This window comes from Poecilia reticulata, chromosome 12 (assembly GCF_904066995.2).
Source record: "Poecilia reticulata chromosome 12, P_reticulata-male-v2, whole genome shotgun sequence".
NCBI classification, from domain to species: domain Eukaryota; kingdom Metazoa; phylum Chordata; class Actinopteri; order Cyprinodontiformes; family Poeciliidae; genus Poecilia; species Poecilia reticulata.
Window position 1 is genome coordinate 19,659,231 of NC_088841.1, and position 21,768 is coordinate 19,680,998.

At 40.2% G+C, this 21,768-nt stretch overlaps 1 protein-coding gene across 2 annotated transcripts; it reads left to right on the forward strand.

Annotated features, from left to right (window-relative positions):
- The first annotated feature begins 2,658 nt into the window (after positions 1-2,658).
- On the forward strand, positions 2,659-21,336 carry LOC103473556 (chondroitin sulfate proteoglycan 4-like). Of its 2 annotated transcripts, none has more exons than XM_008423875.3 (22): positions 2,659-2,901; positions 5,046-5,209; positions 5,732-6,841; positions 6,933-7,343; positions 7,428-7,549; positions 7,798-7,906; positions 8,124-9,452; positions 9,857-9,949; positions 10,423-10,920; positions 11,017-11,151; positions 11,669-11,854; positions 11,969-12,151; positions 12,408-12,584; positions 13,488-13,686; positions 13,781-13,912; positions 14,657-14,832; positions 15,162-15,357; positions 15,440-15,611; positions 15,762-16,155; positions 17,291-17,443; positions 17,548-18,129; positions 19,104-21,336. In XM_008423875.3, the coding sequence occupies exons 1-22, from the start codon at positions 2,841-2,843 to the stop codon at positions 20,205-20,207; spliced, it is 7,686 nt and encodes a 2,561-aa protein (XP_008422097.2). In that variant the 5' UTR covers positions 2,659-2,840; the 3' UTR covers positions 20,208-21,336. The 2 variants fall into 2 exon arrangements, with proteins under 2 accessions (XP_008422097.2, XP_017163419.2); XM_017307930.2 differs by having other exon boundaries at positions 15,765-16,155.
- The last annotated feature ends 432 nt before the right edge of the window (positions 21,337-21,768 follow it).

Sequence of the window (21,768 nt, forward strand, 5' to 3'; positions counted from 1 at the left end):
TTTGCACTGGATGTTTGTCCCCAAATTAAAAGTTGGATTTTTCAGAAAAAAAATTAATTCAACAGAAGGTTATGCTACTACAATAATATTTTAAATGTTTATACACACTCAACCATGGATGACAATGATTGTGTGAGGAGCTGTAAAATAGAGGATTTCAGCCATTTTTGCAGGTTGTGCTCTTAGGATTTTCCAGGCCAGGGAACAGCACTGTAATCCTCTCAGCGTGGGATTCAGGCTCATTAAAGCACACCGACCCTCTCACCCTTAAAGGATCCATCACCAGCTGAACTGTGACCTATATTTTGGGTGTGACTCTTTCTTTTTCAGAGACTTGGTCCCACAGTCTTTTATTCAACATCCTGGGAACAAAACCTAAAATTCTGCACTTATCCAAAGCGCCAGCCAGGTCAGTTTGAAAGCACTCCAACTCACAGATTCCCATTCATCTAAACATCTTATAAGTAAAACCACTTATCCTTTTTTTTCCAGGGTCAGTGGGGGAGCTGGAGCATGTCCCAGTTTACATTAGAGGTGAGACACTGTATCCTGGATTATCCCAGCGCTTTGTGAGAGTTTTTCCTCACCAAGAAGGAAATTAAGTGTCTGATGTGTTTTGTTTATTTTTGGCTGTCTCCTAGCAATACAATCCAGCAGGTTGAACTACATAAACATTGGTGGAAAGGTGGAAAGGACCAATATAATGTGCCGTGAAGCCCAAAAGACTTTCATTACAGCTGGGAAGTAAAACATCTGCCAACAGCAGTTTACTTTAATACTGACTAAAAAAGAAACATAAAACACCCTGGAGCAGTCCTGAATTATACTTTTAGCTAACAAGAAAAAAGTGATTTATAGTTGTAGAGGGCTGCATAGTGGAGCAGTTGGTAGAGCTGTTGCCTTGCAGCAAGAAGGGTCTGGGTTTGATTCCCGGCCTGGGGTCTTTCTGCATGGAGTTTGCATGTTCTGCCTGTGCATGCGTGGGTTTTCTCCGGGTACTCCGGTTTCCTCCCACAGTCCAAAAACATGACTGTCAGGTTAATTGGCCTCTCCAAATTGCCCCTAGGTGTGAGTGTGTGTGTGCATGATTGTGTGTCTCTGTGTTGCCCTGCGACAGACTGGCGTTCTGTCCAGGGTGACCCCCGCCTTTATTAGGTTAGCTGGAGATAGGCACCAGCAACCCTCCTGACCCCACTAAGGGACAAGGGTGTAAAGAAGATGGATGGATAGTTGTAGAGAATATAATATGGTGTCTTGCAAAACTTTTCATATGGCTTGAAGTATTTAAAGGGGCAGTATTATGTTTTCCAGCCACATAGTATCAGTTTGTACCTGAAACAAGAAATTACCTTCATTTGTTATAAAAATGCAGTATATATCAAATTGACTTAAAAGTAATTTAATTTAACACCTTGAAATTGGGCCTGTCTCTTTAAGAAAGTTCTGCTCTTTCTGGCACGCCACCTTCAGAATGTCCTTTATTAAACCTTTAGCAATGTTTTTACCAGCTTTTCACTGATAAGTAGCCTGTATAATGAGCTCAGCAGATGCTCACTTCCACAAGGTGTTTGCTAATTGCTGCTGGCTAGTCTGAAGGAGCTGAGAGAGGAAGCTGTGTCTTGAAGGCGGCTGTTGGTCCCTCCAAACGTTTTGCACAGCTGAATGGTTGCCAAGTGAGATCAAAGGATTTCTGAAACATGCATGAAAGAATCAAAGTAGCACTCCAGGTGTGTTTTTGATGGGGAAATTATACCATAATGTAAAGCTCAAAACAGTTGATTTTACATAATACTGCCCTTTTAACATTTTGCCAGTGGATTTAATTGGGATTTTGTGTGACAGACTATTACAAAGGAATGCATAATTACATATTGGAAGTAAAATTGCACTTGCTTTTTAGAATTTCTTACAATTAAAATTAGAAAAAATATTGTTTATTTTTTTCTTTATACATGTTCTCTGCATTCATGCAATATATAAGCACCTTTGTTTTTCTTGGTTTGATCCAAATCACCTCGTAGCAGCTCTGGCTCTCTTGTTTGGAGACGTTGTCTGCCCATCTTTCCATCTTTGACTCCGATCTGCTGAAGAAACGCGAAGAAACGCATCCCTCAACAAGACGCTGCCACAAACAGAGACTCTGTAAGCGAGTATAGATAATGGATGAATGGTCCCAGAAAAATAAACAGATTTAAGAAAAAAAAAAAATCTACAATAATTTGATATATTCATGTCACACATTTTCTTGGAAATGCTTCTTCTTGAACTTTCCAATCATACACTTTCAGTTGATGTAAATTTCTTTTCGCTGCTAAATACTTTTTTGTTGTCCAGCATTTCTGTATGTAACAGTAACTGTCACCGATTTTTGTTTTCCCACATCTTCAGCAGTGAAACATCAGCAGGTATCGAGTTTCAGTCTTCCTAAAACCGGAAGCTCCACACAATCTGCCATTCTTTCTAGAAAGCACTGGTTGATCCTCCTCCCCCATAGACGCGCCGTACTCTCCAGCGCTCACTCTCTTTATGCTGCGACACCTCCCCCTTGTGTTCCTGTTAGGTACTGCGCCCAGACTGAGCGGCCTCCTGGATTTGATGGGAGGATCTGAGGGTGGAGCTTCTCTTTTGGCTGTTCTGCAAACACAGGTTTGACTGTTCTCAGACACAGGTACATGCTTTGAAATGCTGTAATCCAGACTGTGCAAAGTGAGTACAAGCTGCGTGGAAGTTACCATTGAGAGGAATGCTATGCAGAGTGAGCGCTGTGCAGTTAATGGAGCGTGCACTCAAGCAGCCAGATGTTTCTCTCATCTGATTTGATAATAATAACCTGACCAACAATGGGAAGTTTTTTGGCTGATCTGCTAATACTTCTGATTTCCATAGGACACGTTTATGCAGGTAAGGTGCTGCAGAGAAAATTTACTCCTACAAAAGACGCAACTGGTAGCAGAAATGTGGAAAAAACTAAGTTTCTCCTTACTAAATTCATTACATAACTATATAATTGAAGAAACCATAAATATTTTTTCAAAGGTAATTAATGTTTACACTGTATCTTTTAGTGTTTTGTCGTTTAATCTAGTCTGTTATTGTGAACTGGTAGCCCAGTAAACTGGATTATATTTGAAGGGATGTTGAGGACTTACTTGTTTTGACAGTAACATGTTTGACTTAACTTATAAAATACTCCCTTGGACAAACCTGTAATTTACAAGAGTATCATACACAAAACAGTATATCAGGAGGATGCAGCACAGAGCATAAATTGATTTAATTTGCTTTTAAATAGGAACGTTACGTGTGTCCTTGAATTTTGCCTCAAATCGTTGCTCACAGCCCTTGAAAGGCACACATCCTCATTCAAGGTGTCTGCTTCTGTAGGAAGATTACTAATAATCCAGAGTGCGCTGTATCATAGAGACAGATTAGGTCGCACATGGGTTATGGGTTATACTGACAGTGGGTTTATAGGCTTTATGCAGAGCTGCATGCTGGGCCAGCCTGCTGACAGGCTGTTTCTCCCTGAGACCAGTCTTATTACCTATAATAAGTGCTTTGCTAACAAATTTCAGTAGTTGCAGATCCAACTCATTTTCCAACAATAAATAAAGGGATTATTTCTCGGTTTTCAAGATTTATTTGGGTAAATAAGGTGCTTTGGAAACCATACTGAATATTGTCTTCAATGGTTGGGGTTTCCTGTACATAATAGTCTGCTTTTTCCAATACAAAACCAAAAATGAAACAACTTTCTTTCATAGATTTCATTGGTGTTTATTTTTGGGGCTTTCAAGGGTTATTGTTGTCTCCGATAAACACCAGCAAACGTCTCTGACCTCTATTCACTGTACGCTGTGGGACGTTTTCACAAATTGATTATCGTTTTGAGTGCTCCATTACTGCCATTTTTATAGGTCAAATCATTGAAAGCAAAGATAGCTTTACTTTTTTTAATATTCACACATTTAATGGAAGGCGAAACCCCCCTCATCTTCTGTGAAGATCTTAAGAGACTTTTTAAAAGAAAATCAATAAATAAGCAGCAGCACAAAAATCAAGGAACACAGCAGAAAAGATGAAGTTGCAAACTTAAAGTCCAATTATATCAAAAACAACATCTTTGAACATGTCACAGAGCAATGCTCAGTCCACCATCTAAAAATAGAGCATGGCACAACTGAATCAAATAGATTTTTTATTTTTAAATATGGATTTCCTATCAAAATATCACTACGTGTGTTACAAAAATAAAAACATACCCCAGATGATGTTTTAAGGTGCCAATTACAACAAAATGTTCAGCAGAGTTTTTACAATGAGTGGAAAAGATTATAATCTTTGAATAAGCACCACAACAGATTTCAGTTTGACTAATTTTGATTCAAATTGACTTCATTTCACTAAGATGTTGTCAGTCATACCCAGTGAACATTAGCTTGTAAGCATGTTAACATATCTTAAAAAGAGTGCAAGCCAAATGTGCTGTGCAAAAGAAGAGTATTATGTAATGTCAAAACCACGATTAAACTGCAGGTTGGGATCAATTAAACATCTTTCAGTTGATGTACAAGCTGTGAGATTCCTATATAAGTTTCACAAAATGTAAATTGCAAAAAGAAAAACCCATCCATCTAATGTTGTCGTTGCATTCTGGATGGCTAAAGGGTCAATTTGTGTCATCTAGGTCAACAGAGAAGTTCAATTAGCATCAGAACATTTCATTAGCAGCTGTTTCTAAATGCATTAACTATCTTTAACTGAAGTCAGATCGAAGCTACAAAGTGCAGAACAGACACCAAATTGACTAACAAGTCCGCTAGCATCAATGAAAGAGTTAAGTCTAAACTTTTAGGCCATTAGGACCACCCGAATCAACACTTAACAAAATATTTACATTCCAGTGAACTATTTTCATTTCCATAAGATCAAAATCACTTTTCAAAAGCTTATGGCTAAACAAAGCAAAACTGTATGAGTAAGAAATGAACAGAAAGAGTTTTATTACTCTTGTTCCTCATCTTTTTCCATCTTCCTTGTTGCAGTTTCCTTTTATGGCAATGGCTACATTCACCTGCAAGCAATAGAAAAGTCCATTCAGACGTTAATCCACGTACGATTTCATACCTCAAGTCAGTCTGGGCTACTGCTTTTGGCAGCAGGACAGAGAGACTTTTTACTTCTTGAGCTGATTTCTGGATGCCTGCAGGTAAGCCATAGGTGAAATACAATAGAAGAAGCGACCAGCTACAGCTGGAAATTGTTGTCTTTGTTTCAGACGCCAAGAATATTGTGAAAAGACAAGCAATAGTTTGTAGTTCACCATCATCTAAAGTTGATCTAAAGTGAAGAGCAACTAAACCTCCCAGGATACATACAACTGGAGAGATTCACACATTTAAAGAAAGGGAAACTACCTTAACATATTGCAGTAAAACATTTTAGCAGATATATGCTGGGTTTTACTATACAAAGAAGAGTCAGCAAGAAAACATCTAATTTAATGTCAGAATGTTGAAGCTGAGGCAAAAATAAACCCTCTGGCTCTGGTTTTATGTCAGAACATGTTCCTTCATGAATGAGGCTGCAGAAGAAAACCATAGCTTAGTTGCTGCCCTTATCAAGTCTCAAAATCTTGGTTGATTTTAGAGCATGCAACTATAGCAGGACAATAAGATAGCAATGTTTCATCATTCTCTCTTTGCTTCTCATCTCCTACCGCTCCCTTCAGGTACGACTGAACCTGGGCTCAGGTGAGCGGTTGCTACGTTCAGAAAGGGGTATCCATCTTAACGATCTGGCCTGGCACACAGTGGATCTCAACCATACACACCACAACATCAACATGATTGTCGATCGAAGTTCTCACACCACTCTCCGAATGCCAGGACCAGATTTGGAGCTTAGCATTGAGGATGGGCTTTTTGTTGGTGGGACAGCTGGACTAAAACATCCTTACCTTCTGAACATCTCAACTGGATTTAGGGGTTGCTTGGATGAAGCTGTCTTCAATGAACACAACCTACTGTCCAGCCTTCAGCCGTATTCTGGGTACAAAAGCATCCACGAGGTATCCCTGGGTTGTAGTCCGCAGTTTTTAGCAACAGAAGAAGACCCTGTGAGGTTTTCCAGCTCTAAAGCCTTTATCTCTCTCCCACAATGGGAGGTCCTGCAAGAGGGGACATTTGAGTGTGAACTTCACCCTTCCTGGACAGATGAAAATGGACTTGTCTTGTACAGCTCTGGGAGTGACGGAGGGTTTGTCTCTATTGAGATCAGAGACGGTCACCTTGTGGCCTCAATAGGAAATGGAAAGGGTAGTAAAACTGAGCTGCATTCACTGACACATGTCTACAGCAAGCACACCTGGTACCCCATCCAGCTGCTCCTGCAACCTGACAGCATCCAACTGAAGGTAGGCAAGGAGTTAGTGAAGGCCAGCCTGAGTCAGGAACTTCAGGCCATCCAGCCCAAAGGACCTCTTGTCCTTGGAGGACTGGATGATGTCGCTGTAGGAAAAGCAAGAAGTGCTGGATTAGCTTCTGTTCCTTTTGGAGAAGAAGGAGGAGGAAGATCATTTAAAGGCTGCCTCCAAAAAATTAGAGTGAACACTCAAAAAACTGGCTTACCTCATGCCATGGTCACCAAAGACATTACTGTCGGCTGCAACATAGGTCAGGCTCCAAAGGTAGTGATCATTTCCAATCCAACAGATCTCCCCGACTTTGATGTTACCACAACACAAATGATCAGCAACAAGAGGACCACAAACCTATTGGTGCTTCGAACCCTGGAGGTAGCTGAAGGAGGCCAGACACTACTTGAACCCAAACACGTGAGGGTAGGACATTTTATGTTCTGGTAGTATCTCACGAATATTTTCTGTACTGTTTGACAAATTTACATGTGTTTTCATTTGCACATTCCGCCAGGTGAATATTGATTTTCGCAAACTGGGGATCCATTCATCAGAACTGATGTGTCGCATTGTTGACCCTCCTGTTCATGGTCAGCTACATTTGAACCCCAATCCAGATCCAGATGGGTTGCCTGAGGAAACACAGGAGAGAATTATAGGGATAGGAGCAAAGGAGAAGGACCGATCTTTCAGCATGCTGGACCTGTGGCGAGGTCGGGTTATGTACGTTCACAGTGGCTCAGAGGACCAAAATGACTTCTTCATGTTTTCAATCTTCTTTAACAATAAGAAGCCGCTGCCTGTACTTCTGGAAGACAACCATGTGCACCGGTTTAATATCAGCATCACTCCAGTTAATGATCCTCCTGTTCTCAGCTTACCACAAGGAAACCTTTTCACTCTGCCGGAGAAGTCCAAACGACAGGTGGGCACATAAGAATGCCTTGATTTATAACACATTGAATTATTCCAAGTTAAGACAATCAAATGAATGTGTTCTTTGTGACAGCTGACAACAGATATGCTGAGAGTCTCAGATCCTGACAACAGTCCTGAGGATCTTGTTTTTAACTCAATGGGGAACCTCAATTCTGAAGCTGGTTACCTCGAGAACCTAGATTACCCTGGCAGGTTAGTCTCATGGGATGTTCCCACAATGCCTTACAAACCTTTTTAGACCGTTTAACCCCTTAACTGTCACCCTAAAATGTTTACATGTCATCAAATGTGTTCATGAGGACATCAAATTCCTCATGACACTCAGGGGTTTAGCATCTATATATGGGTTGTAGATGTAATTTCCAAGAACTCTTTAAAATAAAGCCTGCAAGCACTCATTTGATAAATGAGTGAATAACATGACAATGATGCTCTTCCAGGCCTATCAACTTGTTCTCTCTGAGTGATCTGGAGGAGGGTAAGATCAGTTTCGTGCACACAGGAGTTTCTGCCTCCAGGCTGGTCCTCAGAGCCAGTGATGGGCATAGAGTAAGTAAACATATGGATACTTTGCTAAATTCTAACCAACTAAGAAAAACTATTTGTCAGTGCTTTGGTTAATTAAACTTTTGTAGTGCATACTGCAGTTTAGAGGTGCATCCTTCTCTTGTGGCAGAGAACATCTTAGCAAAAATTAATAAAGATGTTGTAGATATGACAAGATTCTTCCATGAATTAAATTTTTTTTTTCTTTTCATATTTACAGGTCAGCAATGCTGTAGTTTTACGGATCATGGCAGTTACTCTTGAATACAAACTAGTGAATAAAACTGGACTGGAGGTGAATCAGGGAGAATCGGCCATCATCAGCACCAGACACCTTGCGGTGCGGGTCAGTGTGGCTGATAGTTCAGTGGACGTGTGGTATGATGTGACGGACTTACCACAGTTTGGTGAGATCCAGAGGTTACACTCAAGTGGCGAATGGAAATCCACTACCTTTTTCTCACAGAAAATTCTGGAAAAAGAAAGGATTCGATATATTAGCACCTACCATGGAATTCAGACTCAGAGCAACATTACAGACCAATTCAAATGCAAGATAGTAATCAATTCAGTCGCCAAAGAGGAGGTTGTTTTCCCCATAGAGATCCGCTGGATTCAGTTCAAGGTAACAAGGAGCAAGATGGAAGTGACCGGCCTTGAGAGTGCTGTTCTCACACCGGAAGACCTTCATGTGATTTCTAAAGGTGTTAAAATCAGTGAGAGTGATCTTTTTTACAAAGTTTTGACAGCTCCAAAGAAAGGACGATTGTTCCTCAACCAAATGGTTCTGCAAAAGAACTCAAACTTTAGCCAAGAGAACATCACAGAGGGTTTGGTTAAGTATGAGCTTTTTAACAGGCTGCATGATGACACAAGAGATGTCTTCAGTTTTCAGGTGTTCTCTGCTCATGCTGCTTCAACACCTTATGACTTCAGAATCAACATTAAAGCCGAGTCAAGTGCCGTAACCATCATAAATAAAGGCCTTTTAATCCTTGAAGGAGCAAGTAAAGTAATTACGAAAGATATTTTGTTCACTCACACAGCAAGCAACCGGGAGGTTCTTTATAACGTAACAGTGAGCCCCAAGCATGGCCAGCTAAGGAAGATCAATCTATCCAACTCAACTTCCATTAATGACAACATACTGACGTTCAGCAATCAGGACATCACAGAGGAGCGAATCATGTACGTTCATGATGACAGCGAGACCAGACAGGATTACTTCACGTTTCAAATTGCTGTTTACAAACCGCACAAAAACACAAACAAGAAGGAAGACGGAAACACAGAGGAGCACATGTTTAACATCTCTGTGCAACTCGTCAATGATCAGAGACCCGTCAGGGTTGTCGATGAAGTCTTTCACGTTGCCCGGGATGGACAGAGGTTGGTGACGCTGAAAGACTTGCGGTACCGAGACGATGACTCGGATTTTGAAGACAGCTGGCTGGTCTACACTCGGAGGGGGATTCCAATGGGGGAGTTGGTGCTGGCCAGTGATCCCAGTCACAGGCTGTATGAGTTCACACAACGGGACCTTGAGCAGGTTAGCATCTATTTCTAAATGGATTTGACATAGGGGTGCAAGAGAATCATTATGTAAAAGCTTTTATACTGAGAGAAGCTTAAACATTTTTGGAAAAGTCTGCTCTTCCTGGTTTGTTTGCTCAAGCAGAAAGTTGGAAATTTTAGAACAGCACTGATAGTAAAGCTAGTAGTGCTTTAAGAAGTCTAAAAAAAGCTAATAAATCATAAGAATTCAATGGTAAAAAATGGAAATAGTTGGCCATTTGCTGTTTTTGCTTTGCCTTTTATTTGTGTAAAGCAGTGGCATCTTCTAACCACTTCTTTGATTTGGTTTGAAGTTATTTGTTTAAATATTGTATCCTTTCTAAGCCATATTCAATGCCATACATTTGTTTTGATTATTGTGTCCCTTTCTCTCCTCAGAATAAGGTGTTGTTTATCCACAGTGGGGTCAGTTTTGGCCGCTTTGTGCTTTTTGTAACAGATGGAAAACATTATGTTTCAGCGCTGCTGGAGGTGAATATTTTGCTTGGCGTCTTATTCTTTTACTGTAAAGATAGTTTTATACTTAACAGTGAACACTACATTATGTTCTCTAATTTATTTTTTTCTTGTAAAGTGCCCAATGATTGGCTTATATGTCAAAGATTTCAACTGTTTGTCCACAGCCACATAATTAGGTACAGCTGATTTAGTGTAAAAGAGAGAACCACTCAAAAAGAACAGCGACTTTAACAATCTGTTTGAGTCAAATTAGTCTTGAGACGTTTAAAGTGGCCAGATGTTCTCATAATTTCCAAAAGTGGTTTTGATCATTTTTCCAGAAGAACTATAAAAGTGTCCTGTTAACATTGATTCATTTGATTTTGGTTTGGATTCATATAGTTGGATTTATGCTGACATTTTAATCCTTAAAACAGTCCTTAAAAGAGTCATAATGTGCTTATCTTATATTTTTGAACAATTTCCTTTGTGTTTATTTTGTGTAGGTGATGGCGCAGGATCCATACCTGCAGGTGGAGAACAACACAGGCCTCATGGTCCAGCAGGGTGGGATTGCAGCCCTGACTTCTGTTAACCTCAGCGTCATCAGCAACCTCGACATTCGGGATCCTCAGGAAGTGACTTTCGAGATCTATGTTCCACCTAAACATGGCGTTCTCTGCTTCAACGACGGGCAGAAGGAGGCGATCATAGGAACTGATGCCATTTCAGTTTTCACCCAGAGAGATCTGGTGGCGGGGCGTCTGGCATATCACCACAGCGGAGGTCACGAGTTGTTGGATTTTTTCAATGTGACGGCAAGAGCAAGGGAAAGAAGCACTGAGAGGCGGACTGAACGAGGGAGGAGGGACGTGCATCTAGATATTGGAGTGCCGGTGAAGATATACTTAGAGAGTCATCACAGACCTCCAACTATCAAAACCAACCGTCCAGTTGTGGTGGCCGAGGGACAGAACACCTCCATTAGCAGAGAAGACGTAGAAGTGAGAAATTTATCATTCCCAGCCCACCACGTATATGTGTCAATGCTATTATTATTCTGTCAACAACAATTCCCTTTTCGTGTGTTTTTACACCAGGTTGTCCATGAGGACAGTTTACCATCAGATATAGTCTTCACTGTCCAAGAACCTCCTATAGTGGGCATCATTTATAGAGTATCAGGCAGCAACAATCTGGAAAATGTTCATAGAGAAAAACAGGACCTTGAAAAGGTGTGTTCACTGTTGGTCCAGCTGGACAGTAATTGTTCCATATAATCAGCGATAATTTGTGTCCTATCATGACAGCATGCTATTAGAAATATTGATTGTCTAAACTTACAAGCTATGAGAATTAGAAAAAAAATATGTAGTTGTGAAACTTCATTTTGTATTTGACTTCTTTACCTTCCATCGATGTGACTGACAGCAATGTGTAAATTTTACTTTTTTAGCTTGCATGATAACAAAACACATATTAGATTGTATAGTTTTTTTCCCATTGTACTCAATTGCTGTTTGGTAAGTGGCCACATGGTGGTGCTTTACTGACAGTTATGTGAAGCACACATCAACAGTCAAGATTCAAAAGTGAGTACATTTACTCCTTAAATATTGATAATGTAATGCATTTTTTGTTTGTTTGGGGTTTTGTTTCCATCTCATTATGAAGTTAGCCCAGGCAAGTTTCTCTCAATTATTTATCTAGAAACTGTGTTTAAATATGGTTTGGCTCTGTGCTTTTGTCCAGGGTTTCAAGGAACAGATTGTGTCTTCCTTTACCCAAGAGGATCTCAACCAGAGATCAATCATGTATCAGCAGCAGGCTGTTGGAAGCATCAATGACTCTATCGTCTTGGAAGCAACCAATGGGGTGACAAAGATTGGACCTATCAGGGTGATGATTGACATCATACCTATCCTGCTTCCACTTAAGGTAGCAAACTTGTCCGAAAAGTGGGACGAAAAAATGTCTAAAACCTATTAATGGAGCTCTGTTTACAAATCTACTAACTGCAGTATGTTTTTTTTGACCTTCTTTAATCTTCAGGTGTTGAACTTGACCTTGGATGAAGGGTCATCCCTGCCACTCACATCCAGCATAATCAAGGTTGCCAGTCATCACTTTGCAGGGCTGAATTTCCTTTACCAGGTTATTGCTCCACCAAGGTTTGGACACTTAGAGCACAGCCGTATCCCAGGGATGCCTATCAATGCTTTCACTCACACAGAGGTACGATTAAACACATTTATAAAGATAAATTAATCCCTCAAAATGGACTTAATTCTTTGTTTTTGGAGATAGCCACAGCATACCCTTTTATTATAATACATAAGCCTCATAACTGTTGCTGTTAGTCTTTTGTATCCAAGTGAATTATTACATAGATTTAATTTCAGTTTAAATAATTTCTTTCATTTAACACAGAAAAAAAATTATTTCTACTATCTGAACTGGGCCATGTTGGAATTTAAATATCTGTGTCTAGGTGGAGCTTGAGTACATCTCCTATGTCCATGATGGCAGTGAAACACTAAAGGACAACTTCACGATTGTAGCCAATCAAACTGAGATGAAAAAGCACAGCTTGCCATGCACCGTTTACATCACAGTCACACCTGTCAATGACGAGACCCCTGCTGTGACCACCAACCGTGGCCTAAAGGTAGAAAATTCTATGAATTGTTGAAGAAAAGTTATGTGTGCCTCATGAAGCTAAAACAAGCTAAAATGTTGCGTTGTCTGTTGCATCCTGGACAAGCCCCCTAAAGTTGTTTGAATGGTATTCAACACAGAGAACGCTTGATTGATTTTAAGTATTTTAAAAGGGTATAGCAGTATAGCGCTCTCTCTCTTGTGTTGGTTTTTACAAATGCTTCACAAAATACAAACTGTTTAAATAAAATTTAAAATCAGTGTAGAATAATTCAGTCCATGTTTGACAAGTCCATATGATGCGGTTTTTATACCTGAACAGAGTATACTCTGTTCAAGTTTGCTTTAAGTTTTCAACCAATGATGTTCAAGCCAAAGGGATGCACTGAACCAGATGCTAAACTCATTATTTTCAGTGGGTAGCAATTCACCTGTCATATTCCCACAGTGCTCACAAATGGTTTGCATTTCTTCTTTATTTCGCGACCACATTGCAAGAGTCAAAAGTGCTACCATATCAAAGATCTTAAAGCGGTTGAGACTTTCACGATGCTTGTTTCACTGTCTTTGTTACCCAGCATCATCAGCACAACAAAGCACCTCAAGAAAAATGTACTTTCTTGCTTTACAGTAAGAGTTTAAACATAAATAATGCAAGGAGTCAAACTTATGTCAAGTAATGTCTTTCATACTCATGGCCTACAATAATAGTTTACTCTTGCTTATCCAGAAGTTGCATGCCGTGTAAATGGATACCTTGTGGGAGTAAAAGTAGTTCTTGTTTTTCTAATAACAGGTAATGCAGGCGTCAAATAGTTGGATTTGTCATAGAATGTAGAATAAATATTCTTGTGTTAGTTTATTAAGAAAGACAATGTAATGTCCTTTCTGTTTTGCCTTTGTGATGCTGCAGGTTTGGGTGGGTTCTGTAACAGAAATAAGTACAAATGAACTCAGTGCAGATGATGTGGATACTCCACCCGAGGGCCTGGAGTTTGTCATCACGCCACCTAGCAACGGTCACTTGGCTCTGAAGAGCGCCCCCTCCAGACACATCCTGAACTTTACCCAAAATCACATCCAGAGCAGGATGCTGGTGTTTGTGCACAGTGGTAAACACACATCTGTAGCTATTTGTAGTGTCAGTGTCCAAACGGGTTTCTGGTGTAAAGATTGGTTTGTTTAACCTGTCTTATCCCCCTGCAGGTGCATTATCAGGGGGCTTTCACTTTCAGGTGAATGATGGAGTTAACTTTGCTCCTCGGCAGATCTTCAGCACAACAGCCCATGATCTGGTTCTTACCTTACAGAAGAACCACCCTATGGAGGTGTACCCAGGTATTCCTCACTCGTCAGTCCTTGCAAATGACATTTCTTCTCAACTACTAGTATGAATTGAATATAACGGGGCTGAAATGTCTCACAAACATGTAAAATTATTGTCACTAAGGTAACTGGAAAACTGTGCATAGTAAGGCTGCTACCCTCCACTGTAATATCCAAAACTGACTCTAGGTGGCAATGCTACTTTTGGAATATATTCAAGCAAATGTAGCAGTGCATCTTTTAAATTTAAGCAAAAGTGGTTTCATTCGCACTCTTGTTTATCTTGGTAATGTGTCTAAATTAGTTATTGTAATATTCTCAAGAGTGGGGCAAGACGTTATGTTTGCCGTATTTGTAATGGTAAGGGGATTTTAACATATAATTACTAGAAGAATAAATATTGTGTAGGTTGTAACGTGATAAAAGCAAAGGAAGTATAAAGCTAGTGCAAAAATATGTTTTGGTTTTATTCATAATCCTGGTTGTCCCCAGGGGTTTTCTGGTGTGTTTGGAAAACTTAAGCAGAATGATTAAGATGATAGAATATACTTTATTTTCTTTTTAACTGATGTGGGCCTGGTGCTTTTCTATAATTAAGTAAGCCATCTAGAATGTGTTGTTGCTTTTTTATTCAGAACACAACCATCACTTGCAGAAATTGAAGACCAGAACTCACATAAAATACATAGCATTGCTATTAAAACACTTAGTAGCCAGTCAAACATTGTTCTGTCTTCTTTTTTGTTCCTCTTGAAGGCTCTGTGACACCAATCTCAGAACAGGAGCTTCAGGTTGTTACCAACAACATCAGTGACATTGGAAGGAACCAGTCTGTGGTTTTTGCTGTGACTGCACCTCCCAAATTTGGACGTCTGGTCCTACGAATGCCTGATAACTCTTTCAGAAACATTTCTACATTTACACAGAGCATGGTAGGAAGGCTTGATTTTTTTTCTTCTTCTTCTGTTTCTGCACTTCAAAAGATTGAAACAGTCTGCAAAGAGAAAAAAAGTTACATAACCACATAAGATTTTGAAATTTATTAATTTACTAATATTTACTAATGAAATATTGACAACTAATAATAATATATTTCCTGATATTGCTGAGAAATTGCAAAAAATGATTTTATGAGACAAATAAAAAATTTTTTCAATTATAACATTTTTAAAAATCACTTTATTTCCTTGGGAAAATTTTATTCAAATATTAATAAAAGGAAGTCTCTCCCTTCTGACCGGATCATCTCTCTCCCTCTCAGGTGAGTGATGGGTTGATTCTGTACGACCAGAACCAGCCGGAGTCGGTTGGGTGGTCAGCTGCGGACTCCTTTTCTTTCACCGTTTCCTCTCCTCCAGCTTTTCTTCCTCCGCACACCTTCACCCTTTTAATCTCCTACCAAGCCAACGAACACCTGGGCAACGTCCAACACAGGACTAGACTACTAAACAATGCAGGTACCGCCTCTCTTCCAGCTGGACACGGTTCTCAGAGAAGAGTTCGAGAAGGAGGAATTTTCCGTCTGTTTGTGTTTGCAAGGTGCCGTGGTGGCCGAAGGAGGCAGAGTGACCATTGACCGCTCTAAGCTCGATGCCTCCAACCTGCTGGGAAACCTCCCAGAGTCACACAGAAAGAACCACCACATCATGTACCGAGTGATTTCTCTGCCCAGACACGGAGCGCTGACCATACAGGGACACAATCTCACCAGGTGAGATCCTGCAGAAGTTGTGGATTTTATCTTTAAATTTAGCGCGTCGCACCAGAGGTGGCCTAATTGCAAGTGTTGAAGTAAATTTGGGGAAACATTTCATTTAATTTTAACTAAGTCTTCTTTGGGTTTTTGATGTTTTTTTCACAGCAGACAGTCAGATTTCTCTCAGGCCACCCTAAACAAGTTTGGCATCATGTATCTCCACGACGACTCAGAGACGACGAAGGACAGCTTCACATTTCGAGCCTGGGTGGCTCCTTTGCATCTTCCCTCTTCCTCCTCTTCCTTATCCCTGTCTGCCTTTTCCTCTGATTCCTCTTCCACCTCTTTCTCTCCTCTCTACTCTCCTTCGTCATCCTCCTTTCCTGGACTGGGCACAGCCTCTCATCGCCGCCCTGCGGTGGATAGCGTGGCGGTGACAGAGATGTTCAACATCACTGTGACGCCAGTCAATGACCATCCGCCACTAATCAGGAGCAGAGCTCCGAGCATGAAGGTTGTGGTTGGGGAGAGAGTCATTCTTGGACCTGACAACCTTCAGGTGAGCCGGTGTTTTATGATTGTTCTCATTTTTACGAGTTTAATTTTCCAGCTGTTGGACCCTGAGAAAAAAAGTAAGTGCAACCTGTGATATTTGCTAAGGAATCACTAATTAAAAATCTGTTATTTCTTCTATGACATATTATTTCAGACAAAGAAAGATCAGCTCTCAAATATATTTTTCTAAATTACAGCTAGACCTGAAGCTAAGGGCACCAGATTTTCCAAGACCAGAACTTTTTGCGGCTTGCAAGTTGAATGACATATTTGTAGTTTCTGGAAATTGAATTGATGTAGATGCAGAATTTGTTGAAGGAACATCCTGTTATAAAGATCTGTTATAAATTTGATCAAATCCAACAGGCCTGGACGTTTTAGGACCCTCGGGCCACATCTGGTCCTTTAGTTGTCAACTGGCCCGCATGAAATCAAAAATAAATTAACCCGTTATTTTGTTTGCTAATTCAAATAAGCTGCTTCTATTTTGAAAAATCAGTTTTTATTTTGAATACATCTCTACATACATTTTGCAAAGTCCATGAGTGTGCCATTGTTAGAGTCCTTTGCATGAATAAAGAGAGAAAGACGCAGGTTACTGCAAGAAATCTTTAGTCCATGCAAGTGGAAAGAAAGACCGATACAGAATGTAGTTTTTAATCAAAAATAGAGGCTTTGCAGCAGTGCACTAAAAACATCCATGTGACTCATTTAATTAGAAAACATTCTGGATGGATGTAATCATCTGTTTTCCTTAAAGTCTTGTCTGAACCTGGCTTTGCAGAACCTCCCGTTTGTTCTGCTCATGCCAAATAAAGACAAGTAAAAAAAAGAAGTGAGAATAATTTGGTTCTTATCCAGACATTGCGCACAAAAGATGTGGAAAAATTAATTTATAGCTTTCTGAATAAACCCCGATTAGTAATTTAGAAGTGTGCATGCCTCTCCAATTCTGATTTTTGTTTCCTACAGGTTTTGCAAATAGCTAAGTTCTCTGTCATACTTGAATGCAATCTCCTGAGCAAAATGAACCAATTCCACTCAACAGTGTGTTCAAACTACTTGTTAAAAGGTTGTTGTGCTTTAATTTTGCACTTTTTTTCTGAGTCTTTTCTGACAACCCTCTTATTTTTTTTAAGGTTGAGGATCATGACACGCCACCAGAAGAGCTGCACTACCTTGTGATCAGTAAGCCCAACAATGGCTACCTGACTTTGGGAGAAAGGCCAGAGATAGTGACCTCTTTCACCCAGTATGACGTCAACCACGGTCGACTACATTTTACACAGCAGGTGAAACAGACTAATCTCAATTCTTATTAAAACTGTGGAACAGTTTTAATTTAAATTTTGGTTTTCATTTACTATCAGTGCTGTGATTTTGTTTTGCTCCACAGGGTGAGGTTTCAACTGGAGTTTTCTACTTCAATGTCACCGACGGCCACCACCGTCCGCTCTACAAGCTGTTTAGCATGGAGGTGGTTAAACCGTCGGTATCCATGGTTAACAACACCGGCCTGTCGTTGGTTCAAGGTCGCACGGCGGTGGTGCTGACAACCAACCAGCTGGCGGCTCAAACCAATGGTCAGCGACAGGCCAATATCTCCTACACAGTCACCAAGCACCCACGCCACGGACGCATCGCCATCAACGACCAGGAGGTCACCACCTTCCGGCATGAGGACCTCCAGTTTGGGCGAGTGGTCTATCACATGACTGACCTCAGCGAATCAGAGGACAGCTTCCAGGTGTCAGTGTCAGCCTGGTCTGCTGGTGTTGACTATGGGAGAGTGACGGGGCAGACGGTGAACGTTACAGTGCGTCCTCTGATCTACCTGAGAGAGCCAGTCAGAGTACCGAGTGGCATCGCAGTGAAACTGGGCAAAGCCATGATTGATGCCTCCGAACTGGCCAGAATCAGCAGAGTCGATCCGGTCTTTGAGGTTCTTTCTCCACCAAAACATGGAAAATTAGTCAAGGTGAATCCATTTGATATGATCTTGTGGTCTATCAGTTTGTAATTAAGCTGCTATAAGAGCACTTTTTATTTCATGAATATTCATTCAGGTCTAAAGCTTTTCTGAAAGACGTTATCCATCCATTAATGCAAAACCTTCTATATCCTCTGCAATGATTGACATCCTAATAAAAGAACATAAATTGATAAATCCTGGAGCACAGGATTTTAAAAATAGTATATTTTTAACAAGAGTAAATTTTTTCCAAGTTGTAAAATGCTGTAAAAGCATTATAAAATGCTTTTACAGCATTATAAAAGTTTTGATTGGGAATACATGACATTCTGTTTCTATGACACATATGATGTGACACAGAGGACAGCTTCTCCGAGCTACTCTTTAAAATGGGAAATATAAGAAATTCAAGTAAAGCAGATGTACGTTAAGCTTTCATAAGTCTGTAAATTGCTGCGATAAAATTGTTGCTCCTTAAGTTTGATCACATCTACAGTCTGAGCAACAATTAAAAAGCTTAAGCATCTAGAACTGAAACAATCCTGGATAAAGACCCAGGATCTCTCTTTATATGCTGCACATTTTTGAAACCTAATAAAATATCAGTAAACATAGTCAAGTCAAGTTAAGTTTATTTGTATTACAAATTTCAGCAATAAAGCAGAACCAAGTGCTTTACTCTATAAAAACATGTTACAGTAACCAGTTATGAAACAACAAAAAGTACATTTGATCCAATGGCATCATGAAAACCTTTCTCGAAGTTTGTTCTCACTAGCAAAGGGAGGATGTAAAATATGTTTAAGTTGGTAACATTTTTATTTTAATGAATACATGTGACATTATGCTACTGCCTACTGCCATAAAACATTAGTTTAGTTAAAGTTTTTAAAAATATGTCCACAGGGATGTAAGTTATTATTGGAAATTATTCCAAAATTTAAGCTCTTAATTCAATTGTTTTCTTTCCACATATGCAGATTACCTACGACCCAAACCACGCGTTACAGGCACTGAAGTCATTTACATTCAGGGATGTCGTTCAGGGCCGAGTTGCCATAGAAGAGACTCTCAGTGACGCCGACAACCAGATTCACAATAACGAATCCTCGCTCACAAAAGCGCGAGGCCACACTCCAGCCACACCCCTCAACGATTCCTTCACCTTCCTGCTGAAGGCCGGGAACGTCCAGCCAGCAAAGGGCGAGCTTCACTTCACCATCTTCCCGCACCACCAGATGCGCCACGGCACAAGAGGTGACCACAAAGCGCACGGTGCGAGCCACGAGCGCATGACCCCCCATTTGGGAGCAGACAACAGAACGACTCTGGGAGCCGGACACAGAGACTCTGTGGGACACAGTGCGACTGCCGAGAGCTCGCACCCTCACATTTTGTCAAACAAAAACCACAACAAGACTCAGCGGAAGGCAAAACCCCACAGCCGCTGGGGGAACCGAACGCGCAGTCATGGAGGACGATCAGGGAGCATCCCAGAGGTAGCAGTGGAAGAAGGCCACACTCATGCCCCACAACCCCACACTCCTCCGGTACCAGAAGTGCCGGTTCCAATAAGCCCTCCAATCCCCGACCTGGTCCAAGTCGAGATCCTCCCCCGTCCCGCCTCTGATCCCCTCCTCATTATCCTTCCTCTGCTGGCCTGTTTGCTTCTCATCATTATCCTCGTGGTTCTGATTCTGGTTTTCCGGCATCGCAAAGAGAAACAAGCTCGGCAGAGACTGATGCATGAACTGGCTGCCATGCAGCTGCCCACCGAGGACAGCCCATACCTGGGCCAACCGGAGAGAAGCATGGCCATGCCCAACGTGCTGGTCACCCAACTCGGCTCCGCAAGCTGCCCCACCTCCCCCAGGATCCCCATGAGCCCAAGGAGGAGTCTGGCTCCAGGAATGACCTTCTGGGGGCCGTTTGAATCCAACTTAGCAGGCAGGGATGGAAACATCAGAGGTCGTAACAACAGCGAAAGAGATTCTGGTGATACACCCCAAGTTCCTCCTGCAGGATTTAAAACCTCGTGGAGATCCCAGTCCCCAACTCTTAAAGACAGCCAGTATTGGGTTTGAAGGCAAGTTCTTCATACATAAACTGTGCCTTATAAAGGTGTATTAGCAGATATGTTTGCTTTCTATGCGTCATGTGTGGCATTTCAGGCTGATCTAACGTATATAGAATATGCATCTTCCATCTAAGTAGTTTAGTTTCACATGAATTGTTTTGCTAAACTTTGCTCTGATGATGGAAAATGTCAATGTAAAGCAACTTCTGTTGTCTTAAGGGCAGGCGTTTCCTGGTTACAGTTAAACAAATATTTAATGAGGAAGGTTATTATACTTTTTAATTTGTTCCCAGACAGCTAAGTTAAACTTTAAAAACAAACACATTAAATGACTAACATACGTACGTCTCAGTGATAAGGTATTAAAAAACCTCTTTCCTTAAATTTGATGTTACTTCCTCTAACTTTCATATGTCAGCTGTTAGATTGGATTTTATTATGTGTGCCCCTTCAAGTACTGTAAGTTCTATGTATGCAACAAAGAAAGCATTGCAAAAGAATTCCGACCCCATGATTTTATTTTTTATTTTTTGCTATACCTATACCTTTCAATGTGTTTTATTGGGATTTTATGTAATACACCAACACAAGGTTATTGGACATGTTTCATTGTGTTGTTTAATGTATTTTTAATTTTGCTGTCCTTTTGGAATATAGACCTCCCACACATCATGCTCCTCAAGCTGTTCCACTTGATAAAATTATCAATACTGTTGGCAGATATTACATTAAGCACAAATATTGAAAAGACAATAGTTTTTAATGTTTTGTACTGGTTTGCTTTGAAATTCTTGAAAAAAAGATAAAATGCATACAAAAATAAATACAAGTATATAGGAGCATAAATGCTTGTGCAAGACAATACCTGCGTAAACATTGTTTTGCTTTTTGAACTCTCATGTTTCATTGGTCAAGGTTTGTAACCGTTTAAGGCAATGAACCGATGCAGCAGCTATTGTTTTATGAACAATCACCAGTGAAATGTACATGAATGTTGTAGACTGTTATTTCTTAAAATGCTACATTTTCTGTCATTTTGAACCTCTCCATTGTGTGCTTTTTTAACCTGTGTTGTTTTACTCTTTACTGTTCAAATGTAAAATTGTTTTTAATAAAATATGTTTCTTAAAAATTACCGTTCGTGTAAGATAATAAACTTGAAATTAAAAAAAAAAAGAAAAAAATTAAGTTTTCTATTGAGGTAAACCATTTACCTGTCTTTTGACAGTAAAGTTGCAGATTTTAAATATATAAACTCTCTCTTGGTTTCCCTTTAAGATACATAACTTGCAGATTTAATACATTTTGATTTCTAAAAGTGAATAGATATTTAACAATTTACTTTTAAAACTTAGTTTAAAATAAGTATTAAAAGTATTAATATAAGTGATGTAAAATGGAGAGTGAGTAAAGAAGGAAAGGAGGCAGTTCTAAATAATAAAGGGCCTGCGGCTAAGGTAAACTGATCTTAACTTTGTGATTGTGGTGTCAGGTATCAGGGATGTCACTGCCTGCACTGGAAAAACTAGTTCTAAAACTCCCTTCCAAGACATGCATTTTATCTGAGG